At 43.6% G+C, this 22,845-nt stretch overlaps 1 protein-coding gene across 3 annotated transcripts in view; it reads right to left on the minus strand.

Moving 5' to 3' along the window:
* The window catches only part of Sidt1 (SID1 transmembrane family member 1), an 84,675-nt gene that overhangs the window by 27,644 nt on the left and 34,186 nt on the right, over window positions 1-22,845 (minus strand). For all 3 annotated transcript variants that reach the window (XR_007592980.1, XM_050149051.1, XM_050149052.1), the window contains 7 exons: window positions 19,746-19,791; window positions 18,071-18,172; window positions 17,380-17,463; window positions 15,342-15,429; window positions 13,482-13,553; window positions 12,809-12,902; window positions 4,526-4,569 (listed from right to left, as the gene is read on the minus strand). Coding sequence is in view for 2 of the 3 variants with exons in the window: in XM_050149051.1 (XP_050005008.1) it covers window positions 4,526-4,569; window positions 12,809-12,902; window positions 13,482-13,553; window positions 15,342-15,429; window positions 17,380-17,463; window positions 18,071-18,172; window positions 19,746-19,791 (530 nt within the window). In the remaining variant the exon portion in view is untranslated. The remainder of the gene's footprint in view (window positions 1-4,525; window positions 4,570-12,808; window positions 12,903-13,481; window positions 13,554-15,341; window positions 15,430-17,379; window positions 17,464-18,070; window positions 18,173-19,745; window positions 19,792-22,845) is intronic.

A 22,845-nucleotide genomic window follows, 5' to 3' on the forward strand; every position in this document is an offset into this window, starting at 1 on the left:
CTGTATGGTCCGTAAAAGAAGACTTGTTTTAAAACCTCTTAGTTTGTGGAGAAAATTCAAAAGAACTATAATAATATTTCATGGCATGTAAAACTTGCACAAAATTAAAATTTCAACATTCCAGAACAGAGTTGGATTGAAACATAGCCAGCGTCATTTAGGTACAGATAGGCATTGTTTCTACGGTGACATGTTTGGGTAGTTACAGGTTAGATCATATGTCCCCAAATGTCCCCACGGTCTATTGATTTCCTCCGCCGGAGAAAATAACTAAGTGCCAAATTAAAGATTTCCAGACAGGCAACAAATCTGCCAGCCTGGGAGATTCATTTTCCTTTCTCCCTTGAATGAGCAAAGGGCTGCCTCAGCTGGTCCGTGAGACTTGGAGCTGATGCCGTGTTCTTGACAGGCCAGGGTGTTTCCAGGGCCTGCAGGATGTAGACTCTGACGTTCAGCAAGCATGCCCCCTGGCATTGTTTCTGGGCTTGATATATTTATTATTTAGAGAGCTCAGGTCTCTGCACTTCCTTGGGCTAACTTAAGAGTACACAGCATGACGTCAACATCATGCATGCTTTACGCCCAAGTTGAAAGCTGAGAAGCAATTATCTTTAGACACATTGTATTGTACGGGGGCCTTGCATGTGATAGGCAAACCTCTATCATTGAGCTATATTCCCAACCTAGCTTCAGACTCTTGAATGTTAAGAATCAAATTTGGCTGTCTCCTTCTCTGCAAGTCAGTTCTGGCTTCACTGTAACATTGAGTTTGGCTGTCGTTCCTGCTCCTGTTGACCACAAGCACTGCTATTACTGAGCCACCACCACTCCTGGTGGCCTCATTGCTGTGGCAGATGCTGCCTCCATACTGAAGAGAATGTATTGTATCAGACACTCTTGACTTTTCAACAGCCCTAAGAGGTAAGGGCTATTATTGCCACCATTTTAAAGATGATAAAATAGAGGTGCTGAGAGATCAAGTAGCTTCCCTAGCTAGCCAGAAAATGGACAGGAAGCAGCTCGTTGAGCTGCAGCTACTGAAATTCATCTTCTTTTTGCAAAATTTATTTTGTTGTATATACTTAAGAGGATAACACATTTTTATCTCTCTCTCTGTGTCTCTCTCTGTCTCTGTCTCTCTCTGTCTCTCTGTCTCTCTGTCTCTATATCTATCTATCTCTATCTCTCTCTATCTCTCTCTCTCTCTCTCTCTGTGTCTGTGTATACACACACACAGCAAAGTAATGACCACATGTTGGCAAAGTGTCTAGCTTCCCAGTGAGGGGACAGCACAACATGAGAAGTCTCATGGGATTTCTTCTGCTTTGCGAACCTGCTTCTAGCATTTGCTCTGAGCCCAGCCCTCAGAGTGCTTCCTGTTGCTTTGAGCTTCTCACAGACAGTTGGTCTTGCTGATGGGAGAGAAAGACATTTATGTAGCCTCACTTCCCCCCAAGGTTCTTCCTGTGAGTGTCTCCTGGTAGCACACGCCTCTCTGGCTCTCTCCTGACTGATCTCACCAGGCTCAGCTCCAGAAGCCTGAAGGTCATGGGACACTGGCGGTGTTGCCAGCTCTACTTGTAGCTTCTCAGGACACAAAGGCTACTTATCTCCTCCTGTTTCAAAGCCCTCTGTGGCAAGCATACCTGTTTTCTACTTCCTGAATGGATAAAAACACCTGTTTACTTTGGGTGTCCTCAACCTGAGGTTCGTGGCTGGAGCATGTAAATTGGTGACTCTCCAGTTTTACCCCAAGATGATATCTGGCCATGTGTGACCAAGACACTTGTAGTTATCACAAGGAAGAAGTGTACTTTAATAACATCCCAAACAACAAAGAATTATGAATCCTATAATGTCAATAATGTTGATGTTGAGAAAAACTATAGTCTGAGAGAGAGAGAGAGAGAGAGAGAGAGAGAGAGAGAGAGAGAGAGAGAGAGAGAAGACTTAGTAATAATTCTAAAACTACATTTACTTGGCCTCCCTCTTTTGAGAGAAAGTCTCATGCATCCTGGGCTGGTCTTGAATTCACTATATACTTCAAAGGATGATCTGCAAGACTTCTGATCCCCCGCCTCCACCTAATAAGTGCTAGGTGGCATGCCCAACTCAACCAGTTTATACAGTGCTAGGGGGGTTTAACCCAGGGCTTTGGGGAAGGTAGAATGGTACTCTGCCACCTGAGCTACACCCCAACCATGCAAATATTTCTGTATAGTGACTTATTTATTTAACATTAAGGATACAGCCGGGCGGTGGTGGCGCACACCTTTAATCCCAGCACTCGGAAGGCAGAAGCAGGTGGATCTCTGTGAGTTTGAGGCCAGCCTGGTCTACAAGTGCTAGTTCCAGGACAGGCTCCAAAGCCACAGAGAAACCCTGTCTCAAAGGAAAACAAACAAGCAAACAAGAAGGATATGATACGTTCTATACCAAGCGATCATGAGAAGTTGGTGAGGTCTTCTGAGACCGACACAAAGAATGTGAGCCTTGACCCGTCTTCCCCATTATCCCTCAGAGTAAAGGACAGAGTGCAGGGGCTGGCAAGGAAACAGATGCCCCTCGACCAAAGAATGGATAAGAAAAATGTGGTATATTTACACAATGGAGTACTACACAGCAGAAAAAAAATAACAATGTCTTAAATTTTGCAGGCAAATGGATGGAGCTAGAAAACAGTATTTTGAATGAGGTAACCAGATACAGAATGACAATTATCACATGTACTCACACATAAGTGGCTTTTAAACAAAAAGCAAAGAAAACCAGCCTACAATTCATCATCCCAGAGAACCTAGACAACAATGAGAACCCCAAGAGAGACATACATGGATCTAATCTACATGGGAAGTAGAAAAAGACAAGATCTGAGTAAACTGGGAGTATGGGGATCTTGGGAGAGGGTTGAAGGGGAGGGGAGCAGAGAAAAATATAGATCTCAATAAAAATCAATAAAAAGTAAAGTATCACAGCCATGGACAAAGAAGAAGGAGGAGGAGGAAGAGAAGAAGGAGGAGGAAGAGGAAGAGGAGGAGAAGAGAGCACTACACCCCATCTACCCTGGAAGCTCCCCTCCCTGGCTTTGCAGGCTCGGGATCCTCTGGAATAGAAGTACATCCTGCAGTGACCGCCATTGCTATGTGGATCTACGTGAGCAGACAGATACACCTTCATCTTTTCAGTCACTCGCTGCTGTTGCCATCTGCAGGGTGCTTCTGCTTCTCAGTTGTCTGCACTGTGACTGATTTCCAACAATGATCTGGTTCAGGCCTGAGCCCCACTGATGTCTGTTTCAATGTTTAAGGGACCCTTCTGAACACGAATTCTTTTAGTTAGTGATTATAGCAATCAACAAATTCTACACCATTTATACCTCGAAAGAAACAACAGACCCTTCCATTGAGAGGGCACTTAGCAAACTCGAACCTACTGGGTTTAAGCCCAAATTCTAAATATTTCATATATTTTACATTTATGTTTTGTATATTTTGCTATGATTAGCAAAACCTGGGGAGTGCGGTAGAAAAGATGGGCTCCAGGCAGGTCGACTGAAACATTTTATAAACAACAGCGGAAGCAGAGCTTGGCCTTTGAGCACTCCAGGAGCAGGTGTCTTTTTCAGTCTTTTATATTGAATGGTTATTAAAACAAAGAGCCCTGGTGCAGGGAGGGGGCGCTGGAGAAACAGACTAGCTGTTTCTTAAGGAAGACAAAGGCAAACATCAAAAAGCTTTCCAGCCAAGGGAGAAAATCCTGCTGGGTGGAGGCAGCGGCCAGTTGGTATCTTTCTAGGATTCTCTGGACTCGTGGGAAAAGCATAGAACTAAATATTGACTACACCTGCCGTCCATCCCATCTGCCATTTTCAGTTCTCACTCCTTCTAAACAACCTAGGAGCTTACGGCGAGCTGGGCTTTGTCAAATCCAGCACAGGTGAAGTCTTAAGTTTTAGTAAAAATATAGGACAATTAAAATCCTTTGTGGGAATTCTCAGAGTGGAAGGATGGGTTAGGTAGGTATTTATGCTGGGTTCCTCAATTATTACATCTTTTATTGTGCTTGTTAGCCTCAAATATTTTGATCTAGATGCTTAAACAAACAAACAAACACACACACACAAAGCTTTTTGAATCTCAAAGGGAAAGCACACGGCATGAGGGTTGACGTAATACATTCTCACTGCTCTTCCCAAGTCAGCTTAGGGATGCAGCAAGCAGGTGTGAGCAGCCAGACAGACACATCCTAGTGCAGAGACAACGTCTGAAAGAGATGAGCGGTTGGCAAGGGCTCTATGAATAATTGAAGGGCATTCCGGGTACAGATTCTTTGTGTGGTCCCCAGGTCTCAATAGCTACCAACTATAAAACTGTTTCTCACTAGCCCTGCCTTCTGTAGAAAGCCTGTGGGTGCGAGGATAAGAATCAAAGGGGGAGAGAGAAGAGAGACAAAAGGTGCTCAAAAGGATGTGGCCGCCCCATGCAGCATCATTTGGGATTGGGAATTAACCAAGGAATGCTCCTACCGTCACTGGAACCAAAGCTCCCATCAATGGATTTCCTCTGAAACCTGCAAGCAAGCATAGATACAAATACATCTGTATATACACCAGTCCACATTCTCTACGATTCAGCATTTTGCACTAGCTTCCAATACACTCCGTTGAAAATGTGTGTTCCAGGATCACTTAAAAAATGGCCTTTGGAGAAATTACTGGCAGGACTTTAAAATGGCAGAGCCACTTTGGGTGACAGCCTGGCAGTTCCTCAGAGAGCCAAACAGACTGATCATATGACCCAGTGAGTCCATTCTCAGGTATGTACATTATTAAGATTCACTTATTTTCAGACATAAACTTGACATCACAGCATGTGTCTTTCAAAGCACATAATTCAGCATGTTTTAATATATTCAAATAAGTGCACAGATGTCACCACGATCTAATTTTAGAACATTTCATGCCCCCCCCCAAAGTGCTGTGTCTGTTACACATAACTCTCCATTCTCCCCTGTTCCCTACTCCTTGCCCATCTGCTTTCTGTCTCTGCAAATTTACCTCCTCTAGACAATTTATATAAATGAAATCATTGTACACATGAACTTTTTTGACTGGTTTCCTTGATATAGCACATTTTAAAGGTTAATCCATACTGTAACAGGTATTGGTGCTTCAATACATTTATGGTTGAGTAATATCCCAGTGTTTGTGTGTGTGTACTATATTTCATTTTTTCCCTCAATGAGTACTTCCTATTGTTTCTGTTTGCTGTGCAGTAAAACAACACTGCTATGACCACTGTGTTCATGTTTTTTTCTATAGATACATCTTCTTTTCTCCTGGGTATGTAAGTAGAGGAAGCCTGAGGCCACTCTGTGTTTTACTCTCCCGAACTGTTTTCCACAAGGGCTGTAGAGAAAGCACCGTTTCACATTCCACAGCCAAGGCTAAGGATTCCCACTTTTTTTCTACAACTCTGCCAAGTCTCATCTTCTATTTAAAAATTTGTATTATGTCAAACCTTTGGAGTTGGACACGTCATTGCAGCTTTGATTTGCATTTCCCTGAAAGCTATTGATGAACAGCTGCTCACATGCTTGTTGGGCATCCATGCATCTTATCCAAAGTGTCTGTTTAAATCTTTCACCTATTTTTTTTCAATTTTTTTAACGATTTAATTTTTTAACTTATGTGTATGTGTATTTGTCTGAGTGCATGTATGTGCACATGAGTGCAATGTCCACGGAGGCCAGAAGAGGGCGCTAAATCCTCTGAATCTGGAGTTAACAGGTGGTTGTGAGCCCCCTAGACAAACTGATGCTGGGAATTAAACTTGGGTCCTTTGGAGGATCTGGAAGCCCTCTTAACCTCTGAGCTATCTCTTCAGCCCCTCAACTCATTTTTAAATGATCTCTTTCTATTGCTGAGTTGTAAGAAATTTTAGTATTGTCTAGATACTAACCTCTTACTAGATTAGATTTACAATTTGCAATGTTTTTATCCAATATTGTGGACAACAGTATTACTGTATTGATGTGATTGTTGAAGCATAAAGTGTTTCATTGCTCATAAAGTTCAATTTATACAATTTTTTCTTTTCTTGCTTATACTTTTGATGACTAAGAAAGAATTAACTAATCCAAGACCATAATTTACACCCATATTTTCTCTTTAGAGTTCTATGGTTCTAGCTTTTAGGTTTTTGATCCAAGTTTGAATTAACATCTGTGTATGGTATGAGGTAGGAGCCAGCATCACTATTTCTTTTTTCATGTGATACCTGGTTAATAGCACCAAGTGTTGGAAGAAACAGCTTTTCTCTACTGAACTGTTTTGTGGAACACTGACCATTAGGAAAGAGGTTATTCAGAGAGAGCTGGCATGAGAGCCCAGTGGGTGGCAGCACTTGCTGCTGAACCCGGAAACTTGAGCTTGGTCCCTTGGAAGCCATGTCATGGAGAGAGAGAAACACCCCCATAACTCCCACAATTTATCCTCTGACCTCCACATGTGTGACTTGTGCCCAGGCATGTGTGTGCATGTATGTACATGCATACCCTAAATATAAACATTTTCCCAGAAGAGTTTGTTCATGGCCTCCCTCCTCTAGCCCACAGGGCTGTCAGCTGCAGAGTTATGATTGTCAAGGCTTTGGAATAAGCTCTGATATCAGGACGTGTCAAGTGCTCTAAATTTTGTTATTTTTTATTCAAGATTTGATTGTGTATTCTCTCTATATAGCAAAGGAAACAGTTAACCAAACAAAGAGACTGCCTATAGAATGGGATAAAACCTTAGCCAGCTATACAATGGAGGATTAGTACCTAAAATAAAAAAAGAGAACTATCAAGGATTCAATCAACCCAACCAATAAATGGGTTAATTAAATGAATAGGTAGTTCTCCAGAGTGGAGATACAATTGGCCAATGATCACACACACACACACACACACACACACACACACACACACACACACACACAAAAAGCTCAGCTTTGTAGTCATGAGAGAAAGCCAAACCAAAACACATTGAGTTTTTATCTGACGAAGTCATCAAGAAAACAAGCTGGGTGGTGGTGGTGTATAACTTTAATCTCAGAACTAGGGAGGCAGAGGCACACTGATCTCTGTGAGTCTGAGGACAGTCTGTTCTACAAAGGAGTTCCAGGACAGTAAAGGCTGCATGGAGAAACCCTGTCTTGAAAAACAAAAACAAAAAAAGAAAAAGAAAAGCAAAGAGTAAGAACAAATACTAGAAAAGCTCTGGACAAGGGAAGTTGTCATACCCTGCGGGTGCTGAAATAAACTAGCACCTTCACTGTGGCATCACCACAGAGGTGGTGTGGGACAAATGTCTATATTCTGTCAATTATACTTTAAATAATCGCTGATTGGCCAGTAGCCAGGCAGGAAGTAGAGGTGGGTCAATACTTCCAGGAGTATTCTAGGAAGGAGGAAGTTCCTTCAGCAGTCCTGTCCAGACACAGAAGAAGGAAGATATGACTGTCTCGTTGAAAAAGGTACTGAGCCATGTGGCTAACATAGATAAGAATAATGGGTCAATATAAGTTATAAGAGCTAATAAGAAGCCTGAGCTAATGGGCCAATTAGTTTATAACTGATATAGACCTCTGTGTGAGTTATTTTCTTTGGGACTTAAAAATTGCAGGAACTGGGCAGGACAGAAAACCCTGACAACACGGAGGCTTCTCAAAAAACTGAACACCAATTGACCTCATGACCCACCCTTGCCGTTCCAAGTCTGTATGTCCCAGAAACACCCTCACACCAGTTTTTATTGCTGCACTGTTCAAAAATAACTTAGTTACAGAGCCAACCTAGGTGTCGAACAACAGAAGAATGGATAAAAAATTATGACATATATATACAATGAAGAATGAAGTCATGTCATTTACAGGAAATGGATGCAATTGAAAATAATCATAATGAGTGAACTAAGCCACTCTCAGGAGGACAAATAGCCTATATTTTCTTTCACTTGTGATTCCCAGACTTGAGTAGATACAGAAAACAACATGTGTAAATGAAAAGCTCTTGGCTAGTCTGTGTCCTTTTCATCTTCATGTGTGGTTTAGGATGAATTTGATAACTTCTGTTTTTAAAAAAAACAAGTTGGTACTTGGTAGGGATCATCCTGACTATTCCATCCAGAAGGATGCTGTGAGGAAGGTATTTCTGAGAAAATTTATAATTTGTAATATAATATATTTGGAGTCATGAGCTTTACCCATGCTTGAATTAGTTCCCTGAACCTTCTAGAGTTTTTCATGAGAGAAGTTAAGTAATTTTCACAGCTAAGGTGAGGAAGGAAGTATCTAGTTAGTAAATTTAAAATAGGTGGGAACTATGCTAGGCTGAGGTGGACGCATGCACACCAACTATTAGTCTGGAAACTGGACTAGCCTCATGACTCATTCATTCTCCAGTAGGTAAGGGGGAATACCTCTGAGCCTATAACCTGAGGCTTGCACTTGTGTGCTCTCCCTGAGGTCCCACAATCCAAGGCTGGCCTGCTGGAGTATTGCGACCAAGCGCCACTGAGGCCATTCTAGGACTGACAGTTTCTTCCACCTGCCAGCAGGTCACATTTTGTGACCACATCCAGCTGAGATTCTTGAACCCAACTGGGACGATACTAAGTCTCTGGATTGTATACTATGAAGACATGAATTGATGGTTTGTGATTTTTTTTTTCTCAAAGAAGCCATTTTTCTAAATGTGTCATTTGGAGCTATCAATCAAAACAGAACCATTCGTTGACCCGTGGTCTTCCACAACTGCTGTATACTGTATATTTACAGTGACAACATGGCAGTGGGCAAAAGAATCACTGATAAGGATAAGTTCCCCAGAACTGAGAGGTCGGACTTAAGAGAGTGTCAGGGAGGGGTGATAAAAACAAGAACACATATTCAGTGCTTGCCAAAGCCTGCATGTTCACGGTAGGGCGATGACTAAATACAAGCTAAGACAGGAAGGAAGTGGGAAGGAGAGGGTATTTGTGTGACGCTTGGGAAAGTTCTTAGCTCCCCAAGCCCTAGGGTCGTGTCCCTTACAAGTGTTTCTTCTGGACTCATAGTGTGGCTATAAATCCCACGTGTGTTAATGATAAAACATAAAACGAGCAAATGGCGTTAGGCTGAGAGAGATTCACAAAGTGGAGTGGAAAACTTTGTTTCGCTCAGTCCAATGGCGGAAAAGTTCTATTAGCATTTTCCCTCAGTTTAGTCCCCTGTTTAGAGTGCCAAATGGTTCTGTGTCTCTAGGTTTCTATTTCTGTTTGTCTATATCTGGAAAGAGTCTACGCTTGTGCACTTGACGGAAGTGAAGTCATCTGCTGTGAACTTTCAAGAGTCTGAGCACAACTTTAGAGACTCTGCTCACTTCAGCTGCTGAACAACAGCTTTGGAGGTGGTGGCAAACTGCGAGCCATTAGCTCTGATTTCATCTGTTTTGGTGTTGATGGCGCATGTTAGCTGGCTAAAGAGAAATGATTCTGTTTCCTTGACCTAAAACATAGGAAGGAAGCCTTGCTAAGAGGCAGAATACTGGCTCTTTACTGTGATGCTGGAACCATCTGAGGCAAAACGGGAATGTTTTGGGCCCTCATGAAATGATAGCCTTGCTGAGGTGTAGGCTGATGGTCACATTTCATTGGCCAAGTACTGTCATCTGTCACAAGCCTATACCAAGCCCCACTTTGATTGAGCCTGTTGAAGACTTTAGGCTCTAGAGCCAGGCTGCCTGAGCTCAGATCCTGACTCCTTCAGGGACTGACTGTGAGTCCTTGATCAAATTGCTTAACCTCTCTGTGCTTCAATTTCCTTAACCTTCCACAAAGTAGCAGTCACAGTAGCCCAATAATAGTGTCTGGAGCATTGGATGAGATCCCTCCTTCTCTCTGCCTCCCTCCCTCCCTCCCTCCCTTCCTCCCTCCTTTCTTCCCTCCTTCCCTCCTTCCTTCCTTCTTGGAAAGAATCTCACCCAGTATCTCAGACTGACCTGGAATTCTCAATTGTCTTGCCTCTGCCTGGTTTTAGTGCTCTCTCTCTCTCTCTCTCTCTCTCTCTCTCTCTCTCTCTTCTTTCCTTTCCTAAATGTATACCATGTACTCATCTGCATATATGTTAATTTAGAGTATGTGATCATCTACATGTATATTAAATTTCTAGCATGTACTCATCTATATGTATATTAAATTTTCTGTGCTATTTGAAAGTCATTTGAAGATGTTATAGATTTTACCCTCAATATTTCTGTAGAGTGAGGAAAATATCAAATCCTTTCAATTCTGGGTATTGAGTCTAGGGCTTTGTGCGTATTAGCAAGCATTCTGCCACTGAGTTATACCCCAGCCCACTGCTTCCTTTAGGTTTAGAGGCAGGGTCTCCACAAATCGTCCAGGCTGGTCTTGACTCTCTCTGTAGCTCTGGCGACCTTGAATTCAAGATCTTCCTCCTTTACACCCAGAGTAGCTGGGATTACAGGCTCTTTACTGTTTGTCTCTAATTTCACCTGGCCTAAAACTCCTTATGGCATACTTTTTCATTTGGTGCCAGATCCAATCTGAGGTCAAGCGCTGGCTTAGTTTCATGCCTATCAACTCCTGTGAGCACATCCTTTTCCTTCCCTTTTGCTCCTTTTACCACAGGTTTTGTGCCTAACGTTTCCACTTGATGAGATTTAACATCTACATGGGTAGGAAGCTACAGAGAGTAAGCTGTGTCCTTCTCAGAGTCACACCTGGAGGCGCATGTTGCTGACCTTCTCCTTGATAGCATTTATGTTGATTGATAGGTCAGTGTGTTTTATTTCCCCACTAAGTACTTATTAATTTTTCTCACATGGCTTAGCAACTTAGGAAGGTACACAAACACCCTGTTCCTCATCTGACTCCCCACCTCAATCTAGCATTCACTGGTGACTTTGCTCTCCTCTCTCAGAGTTGGGGGTCGCAGCTAAGGTTTGGCATGTGCCAGGCAACTGGTCTACCATGGAGTCACAGCCACAGACTGCTTTGTTTTTTTAACTTTTCATTTGGAGGCAGGGTCTCACTAAGTTGCTCGGGCTAATAAGACTCACTCTGTGGCTCAGGTAGCTCTTGGACTTTAAATCCTCTTCTTCAGCCTCCTGAGTAGCTGAGAGGAGAGGCCGTGCCACCAGACCTGGACCTATAGACGAGCCTTAACCTGAGCTAGTCTTAGCTGTGACGTTTGCAAAGGATTTTCCAACCCCAGCACTTCCTGTGTTCACCAGTCAGCTCTTGGTCTGATATAGGGGAGATCCATTCATTTTAGCATCGGTATTTGCTGGGAATGCCTTTCTCTGATGGACAGTTGTTGTTCTAGATTAGTTGAATTCACTGGATATATATTTGTGGTTTTTATTTTTTTCCTAAATTTCCATTTTTTTTCAAATGACTTATAATGCATAAATTCTTGATTACTTTGGTGCTTAAATCCACCCAGTATTGGTTGGCGGTGGACCTGTATTTATTTAGGTTTTCAGTTGTGCTGCTACATCCCTAGCGTGTACAGTCCAGGACCTATACACCCTGGGGAAGCACTTCGCACGAAGTCCCATTCCCGGCTTGGTTTTCTGAGAAAGGGTCTCCATGCTGTAGCTCAGGCTGGCCTTGAACTATCTGTGTAGTTAGTGTAGACTCTATACTTCCCAGTCTCCTCCTCTCCCTCCTGAGTGTTGGGGTGCCAGGCATGCTCCCGGGCAGGGCGTGGGAGGTTGGAGGCAGTGTCTCAACCCAAAGGTTTTCTGAGAGTATAGAAGAGAGTTGTTTATGGTTTTGGCTACAGAGATTGCTGTGTCAAGCGCTCTTCTCACAGCTGGTGTGCGCCTTGCCTTGTGAGTGCATAGCTCCTTCTGCCTTTCTATTTTCTTTCTTTCCATGCTTAAATCATTTGTTTATTGTAAGCTTCCTGTCATCCTTTTGTGGTTGTTTCTCAGAAACCATAACAAAAACAGAATCCTCAAAGCTCAGTCCAGCTGAGAGCGGCAAACAGTGTTATAACATTTTATTTATTTGCTTATGTTTTTAACCAGGGGCTTCAAATTCTTCAATAGGGGAATGTCTTTGATCAAATTGCAACGTAGTTGCCTCTTCCTTTTCTACTGAAGGAACGTTTTCCTGGGAAATTGGTGCACTTGGTAATATGTACCAAAGCACATTGCTCCTGCTAGGGACTGTACCTTGAGGTTTATTTAGGCGTTAAACTTACCCTCTACAGAATGCTTAAGGCTGTTTCTAGACTCTATGCTGGGAAAAACTGATGATCTCCTACAGTCTGTGCCATTTACAGTGAATATTCTCAGGCATAAAAACAATCTAGTTGCTTTATTGTTATGGCTTCATAGTGAAAACTCTACCAGCATGCTATGTGGAACATTGACGTCAGATCTGCAAGTGAGCTTGTTATTATCTCATTTTACAGACAAAAAACCCCTTAAGCCGGGCAGTGCTGGCGCACGCCTTTAATCCCAGCACTTGGGAGGCAGAGACAGGCGGATCTCTGGGAGTTCGAGGCCAGCCTTGTCTACAAGAGCTAGTTCCGGGATGGGTACCAAAGCTACAGAGAAACCCTGTCTCGAAAAACCAAAACAAAAAAACAAAACAAAACAAAACAAAACAAAAAAAAACAAACAACCCTTAAGTACAGGTACAAGAGGACAGGCAGCTTGCTCAAGAGTTCAGCTAGTGGCCAGTCAATGTGTTCCTAAGCCCGAGCTCTAAGCATCATGTGGAGAGACCAAGGAGATGAAGACACCATGGACCTACCTGACATGATGAAATAACACAGCGAGCAGGTATCCCAAGTAGAAACCCAAGAAGATGAATACACTGAAGAGACTGGATTTCACATACACAGATCCTGGGGAGAAAGAAGCAGCTTCAGCTTCTTTCTATATTGGAAACAGCACAGCTTAAAGAATCAGCCGCCATCACACCCATTCTTAAGTCCCAATAGATTTTCACTGAAGCCGCAAAAGTATGGGAGGCCACCCCATGGAACCGACAAGCAGCTTCATAGTGATGGCTGTCCTTGGAAGCAGGGGTGGGGTGGGGTGGGGTGGGGTAGGAGTGGGGGTGAGGGGAGATAGTATACAACTCTAGAACTGAGTTTCCCCTTTCCTCTCCTTTTCCCCTCATTTCCTTTATTTCCCCTTCTCTCCCTCTTCTTTCCCTTCCCCCTTCCCCCTCTCTGTCACCCCCTCCTCACCCCCACTCTTTCTATGCCAGAGGGCCTCATACAATTTAGGCAAGCTCTCTGCCGCCAAGCCACACCCCTAGCCTGCCTCTACCTCTTCAGAAAGATCTACTTCTATCTCTAAGTTAAATAGGCTTTAGTATTCTTAGGAAGGCTCCGTTCAAGTGGAAGATTAATCTCTAGTTACATGATAGATCTCCTAACACAAGAATCTCTCCACCATACCCCAGAGCCAAAACCGACCTTTGATAGATGGGACAATGGTCACTTTCAGGTTCTTTGATCGTTGTAGATTCCAGGTCTGATTTTCATTTTCTGGTAAAAACAACAACAACAAACCCTGATAAACAAACAACAACAACACAAAAACAAGGCCGCAACAAGGCACAAAGCACAGCAGATCGGATATTAGTCTCTCATCTTTCACCCAGAATGGTTGTGATAAACAACATCCAGAATCTGCTCTGACTGCTGAACAAGAGCTGAGCAAAAGCCAACATCTGACACCTCTGGGCTCCCTTGGGCTAAGACTCTCAGATTGGCCCTGGCTTGGGTGCATTTTAGGAGCACCCACTGACACACACGAAAGGCCACAGCAGCCTTCCTTCTCCATTGGAAAAGACGTGACCTTTCTCCTGATGTCCACAGACATGTCAAGAAAAATGTGCCCCGAACAGACAGCTATATCCCCTTTAGCTTTCATTTTTCCAAGCCAGTGAAAATCTGTTGTTATTTTTTAAACATAGTCATCAAAGGCCCTAGAAGTTATCAAGGAACATTAGACACTGGCAAGCCTATAGAACTACACAATTAAGAGAAAAGCACACACAAGCAGAAATGCCACCTGACACCAAGGGAGCCTCTGTGTTGGTGACATATGGCCCATTGGCAGAGGGTTTGTGTTCTCCATTAATGGTCTATTCTCTCTGGGAAACACAACTGTTTGCGTATATACTGGAGCTTATGTAACCCCCAGTTACAGGGTAAGTCATCACATTGGCTATCTTTCTGTCTTGTTAGGTACAATTTTGGTAACTGGGACGGCAAAGTCTAGATTTTCCTTGTATATTCTTGTGGAAGGGCTGACTGCTGATCCATATGAGTGTTTCCACGTTAGGAAATGGGATTTTAATAATGTTTCTATTGCATTCATTCTCTTTCTTGTGTGTGTGTGTGTGTTGTGTGTGTGAGAGAGAGACAGAGAGACAGAGAGGGGGAGGAGAGAGAAAGGGAGGAAGGGAGGGAGGGAGAGAGAGAAAGAAGGAGAGAGGGAGGAAAGAAGGGAGGGAGGGAGAGAGAGAGAGAGAGAGAGAGAGAGAGAGAGAGAGAGAGAGAGAGAGAACTTGTTGGAGCTGATTCTATCCTTCCATCCTAGAGTAACCAGGGATGGATGGAGGATGGAACTCAAGTTAGTTATCTTGGTGGTAGCCATCTCAGCAGCCCAGGAAACAGACCCTTTTGCATTTACATAACAAAAGCAAATGAAATGCCAACTAAGCGAACTCACTCCATATGGCCTGGTATAAGATTTCTAAATAGCCAAAAAGCTGCAGAAAATCAAACCAATCAGTGTTCCAGTATTAGGGGGTGAGGAACCCGTGACTTCCACTCCTAACTGAGGACCATTGACAGTTGATAACTTTTATAGGAGGGAAAGACAGTTTTCTTTAAAAAGTGTGGCCCCTGATAGATTAACCGTACTCCAGAGGATGTCCCTACTCCCCGGAATATACAGTCATTAGAAAATGGAATCTCTGTGCTATGTAAGAAGTAAATAATAAAAAGGACGTGAAGCTGGGAGGAAGTGGAGAGGTGGTGGGTAAACTGGAAAAGAGGGACAGAAGTAGGGGTTGAACATGATTAAACACATTGTATAAGATGCTCAAAGAATTAAAAATATTATATCAGAATGCTGAAGGTACAAAATGACATTTTGTAGTACCAATACTACCTTTAGGTATAGAATTATCTTCATTTTACTTTTTTTATCCAAGTGTCTCTCAAGTGCCTTGTCAAGCTGCAGCTGCTACATCCTCAGGAAAACTAAAGAGGGGCTTTTGGTGCCCTTTCCTTCATTCCCAAGTATCCCTCGGTGCATCTTACCCTGGATGGAGAATGATCCCCCACAAGCGTAATCTTCAGGTTTTATCACAAACACCACGAAGAACTGCTCATCTGGAAAATCCTTCTTCTGTGTAAGACATAACAACCTCATGATTCGCAGGGAAGAAAGACGGCCAAGAGGAGAGGAGCGGTAAGAGAAAGGAAGAAAAGGAAAGTTCACCCCTGTCTTCCGACTCCCCTGCCCAGTGGGGTTTCCACAGTCCTGCCAGACTGGCCATGAACATTACTTCAGCCGAGAAATTGGTATAGGTGGGTACATGGAGAAATTCAAAGTCTATGCCCACTTGAGGATTTAGTACTATAAGAAACATAATAAACAATAGCCTAGATTGATCAAAGAATATTTATATAAATACATGTACATATAAGCACATATATTGGAGATAGTCTTGTTGTGTAACCCAGGTTGGCCTTGAACTCTTGATCCTCCAGCCTCAGCATCTTAAATGCTGGCATTACAGGCACAAACACAGGAGTTTATTGGTTTTACTTTAAAATCTAATAAGAAATAACTTCTCTAAAATCATTCCATAAATATTTAATAAATAATGCAGGTTAGGGAGATGAAGGACTTGGGAAGGGGGACTGTGCTATGGCTTTGGCTTTGACTTCTGTCTGTGTCCCTGTCTAGTCCTGGTTCAAGTGGGGTTAACAAAAATAACAATACATTACAGTTCCTTAACCCAGGCATTTTTGTCATGCTCGAATTTCTGAGATTGTGTTTAGGTCACAGAAAAAAATGTCTAAAGCTCAAGCACATGCCCAGAAGAGAAGTAGAAATTTCTTGCCAGACACACAGAAGGTAGACATGGTGGGTATGGCTATGCCCCTCATTAGCTTGACACAAACGAGGTTCATCTGGGGAGAGAGACTCTCAACTGAGAAAATGCCTTCCTGGGATCAGCCTGTAGGTGTCTGTGGGGCATTTTCTTGATTAATGATTGATGTGTGAGGGCCTAGCCCACTGTGGAGAGTGCCCTGGGCAGGGGATTCTGGGTGTATTAAGAGCAAGCTGGATGAACCACTGAAAGCTATCCAGTAAGTTCAGTTCCCGCCTCCAGGGTCTTGCTTGGAGTTCTGGCCTTTGCTCTCCTCCACGATGAGCTGTGGTGTGGAGGTATGAGCTAAATAAACCCTTTCTCCCTCATTGCATTTGATTATGATGTGTTATACAGCACTAAAAAGCAAATTAAAATCCCCGCTGTTACTATTTTTGCATGTGTGTGTGTGTTTTTAAATTGGGGATCACATCAATATGGTATGCTAAGGAAGAAATAAGCACAGACAGCAGGACATTTGGGCTATTAAATCTGTGATGCTCAAAACCTGAAGTTTGACTGACAGAAACTTGTCAGGTCCGATACCCAAATTACACTTAGCTTCTCTGCTGTTTTTGTCTATTTACTCAACAAGCAATGTTGTCTTATGCTACTCAGACCGAGTCACAGATTTCTTAAGTACTAACCAGAGACTGGGATAGAGTGTCTGTTGGAATAGGATGACATATTTTTTTCGCTATAAAATACCACTGAAGTCACAGTTTAGTCACAAATACCAAAAGGGCAAAGTGTTGCACAAATAAGACTCGTGTGCCTTTGAATCTGGTATTCTCTCCAGAGTTGAATCCAACTTTTGGTGATGGCTACTGGTAGGAATTATAATATGTTAAATTTCTTTAAATGACTATAATACGCTTTACCCTAAATTGCCTCAGTGAATAAACTGGAACCTCATCTGGACTTATCCCTGTAAGCGATCTGTCAGATATATGTCCTACTGCACTGTAGATTCCCAAGAACCCCCAAGGGGAAAGAAAGAAGGCCTGAAAGAATAGCATTGCCTACCATGACCCAGGCACCAACTGCAGGCAGAACACTATTCACTTTTAAAATCAATCAGAAAGAAAAGAGATCCAAGGTACCCGGTGGACAGTCATCTCCTTTGGATGCTGGTCCGGTAGGTAAGTGACTGTCGGCTGAACCCCACAACTCTTGTTACTTCAGAGGCAATGTCTCACCTGTAGCGTGATGGCAGCTTTCTTGGTCATGGACTGGTAGACGCCATTGAATTCCACGTCGTAGTCCAGATCGTACACCGGACACTGAAGCACATGAGAGACAAAGAGGAGAGCATCAGTACTGTGGCATGAGGTCACTCCGTACACACGTATAAGGGCTGGGCTACCTGGACCACAGGCCTTGGGGGGGGGGCGGATCTTCTAATCTCGATTCCATGGAGGTTTTCTCAGAACAATCAAGAAATGGTCCTCTTACAATTTGGTCTTTGACCTAAGATGTCAGAATCACTCTATACAGAAGAGAACTATAAAAAGACTGCCTTAAAGTATGTAATATTTCCTAATTATTTTGTTGCTATCTTGTAATACAGAAAGCATCTGATGTTGTGACAGCAATCTGAAAACAAAGCAGGAAGTATAGGCTTTTATTTTATTTTTCTCACTGAACTTACAACTGGACATTTTTTGTCCTGACCTAGTCCCCATCCCCCACCTCTTCTTTGTATTGATAAGATACGTCTTGTTTCCTATCAATGTCAGCGAACATGCCCTGCCCAGTCAGGTGCACGAGATGTTGCTATCATCTGGCATCTGGGAGTGATGCACAGGAGAGGATGGTGCAGCCCTCCCTGCATCTATTCTGGAACATTAGGATCTTACGTGCTAGAAGGCTGACAGGATCAGAGCTCACCATGATGTTCTGAACGGAGACAACTGAGCAGGGATAAGCCTTCTCAGACACCACCTTAATGATAACGGAGTCCACGTCTTCGGGAAATTTGTATAGAAAATACTGAGGACGAGAAAAAGGGAGACGTGACTTAGCAACCTCAGGAAATGTCTGTAGAAACACAAGCCAGGCGTGGGATTGCTTTCTCTACCACAATGTTTGGATTCCAGAGGCAAAGCTCAGGGTATGGCTACCGTCTTCCATTCACCTCACGGTAGGCAGAAACTCTTCTGCACAGGGCTCAGTGCCCTACCTGGGGAAGGCAGCAGCGAGGGTGAGTGGCCGTTTACACAAGGCTGCCTTTTCATTTTAGAGAGGCCTATACTGTTTAATCACCAGTTTACTATATGCAGAACAAAGGCCAAGTAACCATTTGTGAGCAAAATCTTGCTAAAGCCATCAAAAAACATAGGATATGTATTGCAGCATATAGATGAGTCTTGTCTTTCTGTTTGGAGACAGTGACTCGGTATGTAGCTGAAGCTGGCTTGGAACTTGCATGTAGCTCAGACTGGCCTCTTACTCACACTTCTCATGTCTTGGTTTGGTGTTTAGAGTGGTCGGGTGAAGGTGTGAACCACTACCTAGGGTCAAAAACCTATTTTGAACTTGTTACAGCATAGAGTCTTTCAGAAACCATATAAAGAGGGGAAAAAGGTAGTTAGAAATGTCATCAGGAAAACAACTTAAAAAAAAATAGTTTTGTGTGTCTATTCTGCTTGTGTGTAGCGCGCACCATGGCGCTGTCATGTCAGGGGCACGGAGCCTGGGCGCCATTTGCTGTTCCACGTCAAACTTGACAGCTTGTGCGCAGCTTGACAGACAACTTGTGCGCATGCGCGCGAGCCCCCCCCCCCCCAACGCGGGGAGTATTTCGATCTGGCCATCCGATCTGGCCAATCATAATTTAAGCACGATCACTCCATTCTGGCCTGAGCCATTGGGTTGATGACACGTCAGGGCTTTGTCTGGCACCGTATATATTCTTCTGCTTCACGGGGACGGGGTCTTTTGCCTCTTTACAACCTCAAGTGTAAGTGCTCCAATAAAGTGTGTTCTGAGAAGAATCCTGTTGCAGTCGTCTCTTCTGCTGGCGGGAGCGGCGTGCTGCACTTGTGGTTATTTTTTTTATTGCAGAACACATAAAACTAGCTAATTATTTTACTGACAGGGAACACAAATTCAATCTGTCAATATTATGGCAGGAATGGAAATCAGTCTCATTTTTATATTTTCAGAACAGCCATTTGCATATCTGTCTGCTGTCAGCCTTGCCCACTCGGTCTCCCCGCCCGCTCTCAATCACCCAGACATCTATCATCACAGAGTCTGTGATTAGCGCCTCCTCTTTCCCACAGCACCCAGTCCCATCTAACATCCCTCAGGACATATCAGATGCATGACTTTACTCCATGAAGCATGTCTCACGGAACACTGGAAATAGATATCGTGCTTCCTGTTTTATCCCAATAAAGGTGGTAATATTAAATGTGCCCAAGACTTAAGTGACAACCAAGAATACACAGAGTAAGGTCAAGGGCATTAATACACGCCAACTTTACTCTCGCTGCTCCAAGGTGTCTGTGTGCAGCACCAGCAGCTGGGCTCTCAATAACCGCTGGACATTTTCGCTTACCTGAGGTTGAGAGGGGCTGGCAGTGAAGTGGAAGGCGACATTTGTCCTGAGAAATGTAAGGGGGAAAAGTGAAAGAAAGAAAAAAATGAATTGGCAAGAAGAGCTAGTTACTTAAAGAAGGGCCACGTTTTAAGGACATTTGGTCCTGTGATCGGATAAACTTCAAGGAGACTTTCTGTTTTCAACAATAAAGAAAGATGAAGTTGGGGAAGAAGATTGCTTTCCCATCGGTAAACATCCATGAGGTCGCACCTATATAAACATCTCATTTAGTTTTTCTGGTTGCTTTTCTCTTTGGACTCTCAAGATATTCCAGTCAAGTAATATAATCAATCAGGCTGGATCATGAGAAGCAGATAGCAAGGGAGGAAATGCAAGCTTACGTCCCTTTGAATAATGTAGGTATCCCTTCACGATAATGTTAATGGAGAATTGTGCTTTAAAAACAGGGTTGGGGAACAGATGGCCACTGTGGGGCAATCAGTAGGGGTTGCCCCAAACATCTCCCCAGTCTCCTGCAATACTTGCTGAGGTCTCCAAAATTTCACCCTCTTTTGGCTTTAGGCTTTGTCTTCTATGCCCATCCTTAACCCAGTAAAGCTATTCGATCTCGAAATAGAAATTGACTGTGAATTAGTCTCTCGTGTACAGAGAGAGCCAGGATCCAGGCACAAAGGAAGGGAGAGAGCTAGAATTCCATTAAGAAGGAAGTTCTGAGCATCGGGTGCTGTCTGGTGTGAACATCTGTGAAGTGGGTCAACAAGGCTGGAAAACACAAACATGAGTGGGTTCTCTAGCAGAGCTCCTTTGCACCTGCTCTTGGTGGCTCTGCCCTCATTATTAGTATTGTAGACAATCGCTCAAGATCACCACACTTGAATCCCCAAGACTGACAAACTGGTCACTCTCCCAATGCCCAACCCTCCTGGCAATGCTAAGTCTGAACCTGAACTTCACGGTTCCTTCACCATCTTCATTCCCTAGAGCTCTCTGAAGACTTTCTTTCCACTTCCAACTTCTTTTTATATAAACATTAAATGACTTTTTTTATTTAAAAAACATTTTACTTTTCACTTTTATATACCAACCCCAGTTCCCTCTTTCTCCCCTTCTCCTGTCCCCCACCTCTCCCTTCCCATCCCCCCATCGACTCCTCGGAGGAGATAAGGCCTTCCTTGGGGAGTCAACAAGGTCTGGTATACCAACTTGAGACAGAATCAAGCCCTCTCCCTCCCCGCTCCCTTATCAAGGTTGAGCAAGGGATCCCACCATAGGGAATGGGCTCCAAAAAGCCAGTTCATGCACCTGGGATAGGTCCTGGTGCAATTGCCAGGGCTCCTCCCCAACAGATCAAGTCACATAACTGTCACCCACATTCAGAGGGTCTAGTTTGGTCCGATGCAGGTTGAAAACAAAACAAAAACAAAAACAAAAAAAACCTCATTCCATATGCTATGAAATGCAAACCTGAATAAAGATTTAAATTTACACTGGGAAAAATTAAATAGTTTAAAACTTAACTATTTCTTTAGAAATGGCAGTCAAGACATGTGGGCAAGGTTCCCATAATAAGAGGCATTCCTTAGAAGTCATAAAATTTGAGTACTGTTTGTAAAGACAATGGCTGTCATTGGCCTGGCCTTTGAACTGAGCTCACAGAAACAGGTGCAATTTTTATGTTAACTTTTGGCATTTACAGCTACCCATGGGGCTGCTGGCTCTGCAGGAGCACAATAGTAAACTCTTGAACTCAAGTCACCTAAAGATGCCAACATCACTGTCAAATGAAGTGGTATGCCCACTCTAGAGTCCACAGCCTGAGGAAAGACAGGCAGTGCTGTGCTGTGTATGGCCTGGGCAGGGGCATTTTAATGGGAAGTGTCACCTGCTGTTATGGGGCAACATGGAGCCTTCAACACTCTCAGAGGTCATGACTTTCTAGGTTAACAATAGACAGACTGCGACTTCATAAAGCAATCTGTGTGCTTCGACTAGAAATGTGGTTTTTATAAATGTCTCCCATGACTTGGATTCCAATTGGAATACTAATTCAACATAGACTTTCTATGGGCTTTAGGTTTTGTTTGTTTTGGTTCCTTAAGTTTTATTGTCTTTAAGACAGTAACATTTAAGCCTTCTGGGTTTTGTGGCGTTAACAGTAGCTACAAAATAAACAGTGTGTGGTTGGGGATGGAACAGTATCGGCTGGCATGGCCCCGACGGAGGCCAGCAAGCTGTGGTTTATCAAAGGCCTTCCCCAGTCAACAGCACAAAGCTAACTGAAATCCACTGCACCTTTAATGGTGCAGCAAGAAGCAGCCAAGTTTCAATACGTTTGCTTCGAAACTGAAACACAGGAAGCAAATGCTTATGGCAAGAGACTAAAACCCAGCTTTGTTCCCTGCTTTGGCTGTTAAAGGAAGCCGGGGAAGGGGAAAGAAAGACACATGAGAGTCAAGAGAGGAGATTTAGATATGGACAACGGGGAAAGTAGAAGCAGAAGGGTGCTTGAGGGATGGAAAAAGAGAAACAATAAAGACTTACAGAAGAGTAATAAAGTAGAAGGAAAGATGAGAGGATGGCGAGCAGAGACAAAGGTTCGTAGTTTTGAGTGAGGGGCCATAGGAGTCACAGGACCATACACGGCTCCTATGGTGAGCTCTTGTCAGGGACAGTGGCTGTTCCAAACCCCACTTCGTTTGCTGGAGGAAGTGTCGTTGTAGTGGACTCCACATTCCCTGTGGTCTGCTGCCTGCCGACTGTTGTGAGCTCCCTTCCGAGCACCCCACAGCCCTTCCTCCAGCCCTCCTGCTATCTCTCACCCTCCAGACTTCATCCTCCTGGTGTGTGTAGTGTGCCCCCCCCCCCCCCCCCGCTCCTTCTTCCTTTTTCTGGGACTTTGCGTCTACGAATATCAACTCTCTAATGAATCGACTTTACCTTCCTGCGCCTTCACTTAATAGGCTCCTATCTTAATCAGTTCCAAATGACAGACCAGTCCAACCAAGTTCTTCCTCTGCTCTTCCCATGCTCTCTCTCCTCCCCCTCCCTCCCTCCCTCCCTCCCTCCCTCCCTTCCTCCCTCCCTCCCTTCCTCCATT

This window comes from Alexandromys fortis, unplaced genomic scaffold (assembly GCF_014885135.2).
Source record: "Alexandromys fortis isolate MF-2015 unplaced genomic scaffold, M_Fortis_MF-2015_v1.1 scaffold_4, whole genome shotgun sequence".
Classification (NCBI taxonomy): domain Eukaryota; kingdom Metazoa; phylum Chordata; class Mammalia; order Rodentia; family Cricetidae; genus Alexandromys; species Alexandromys fortis.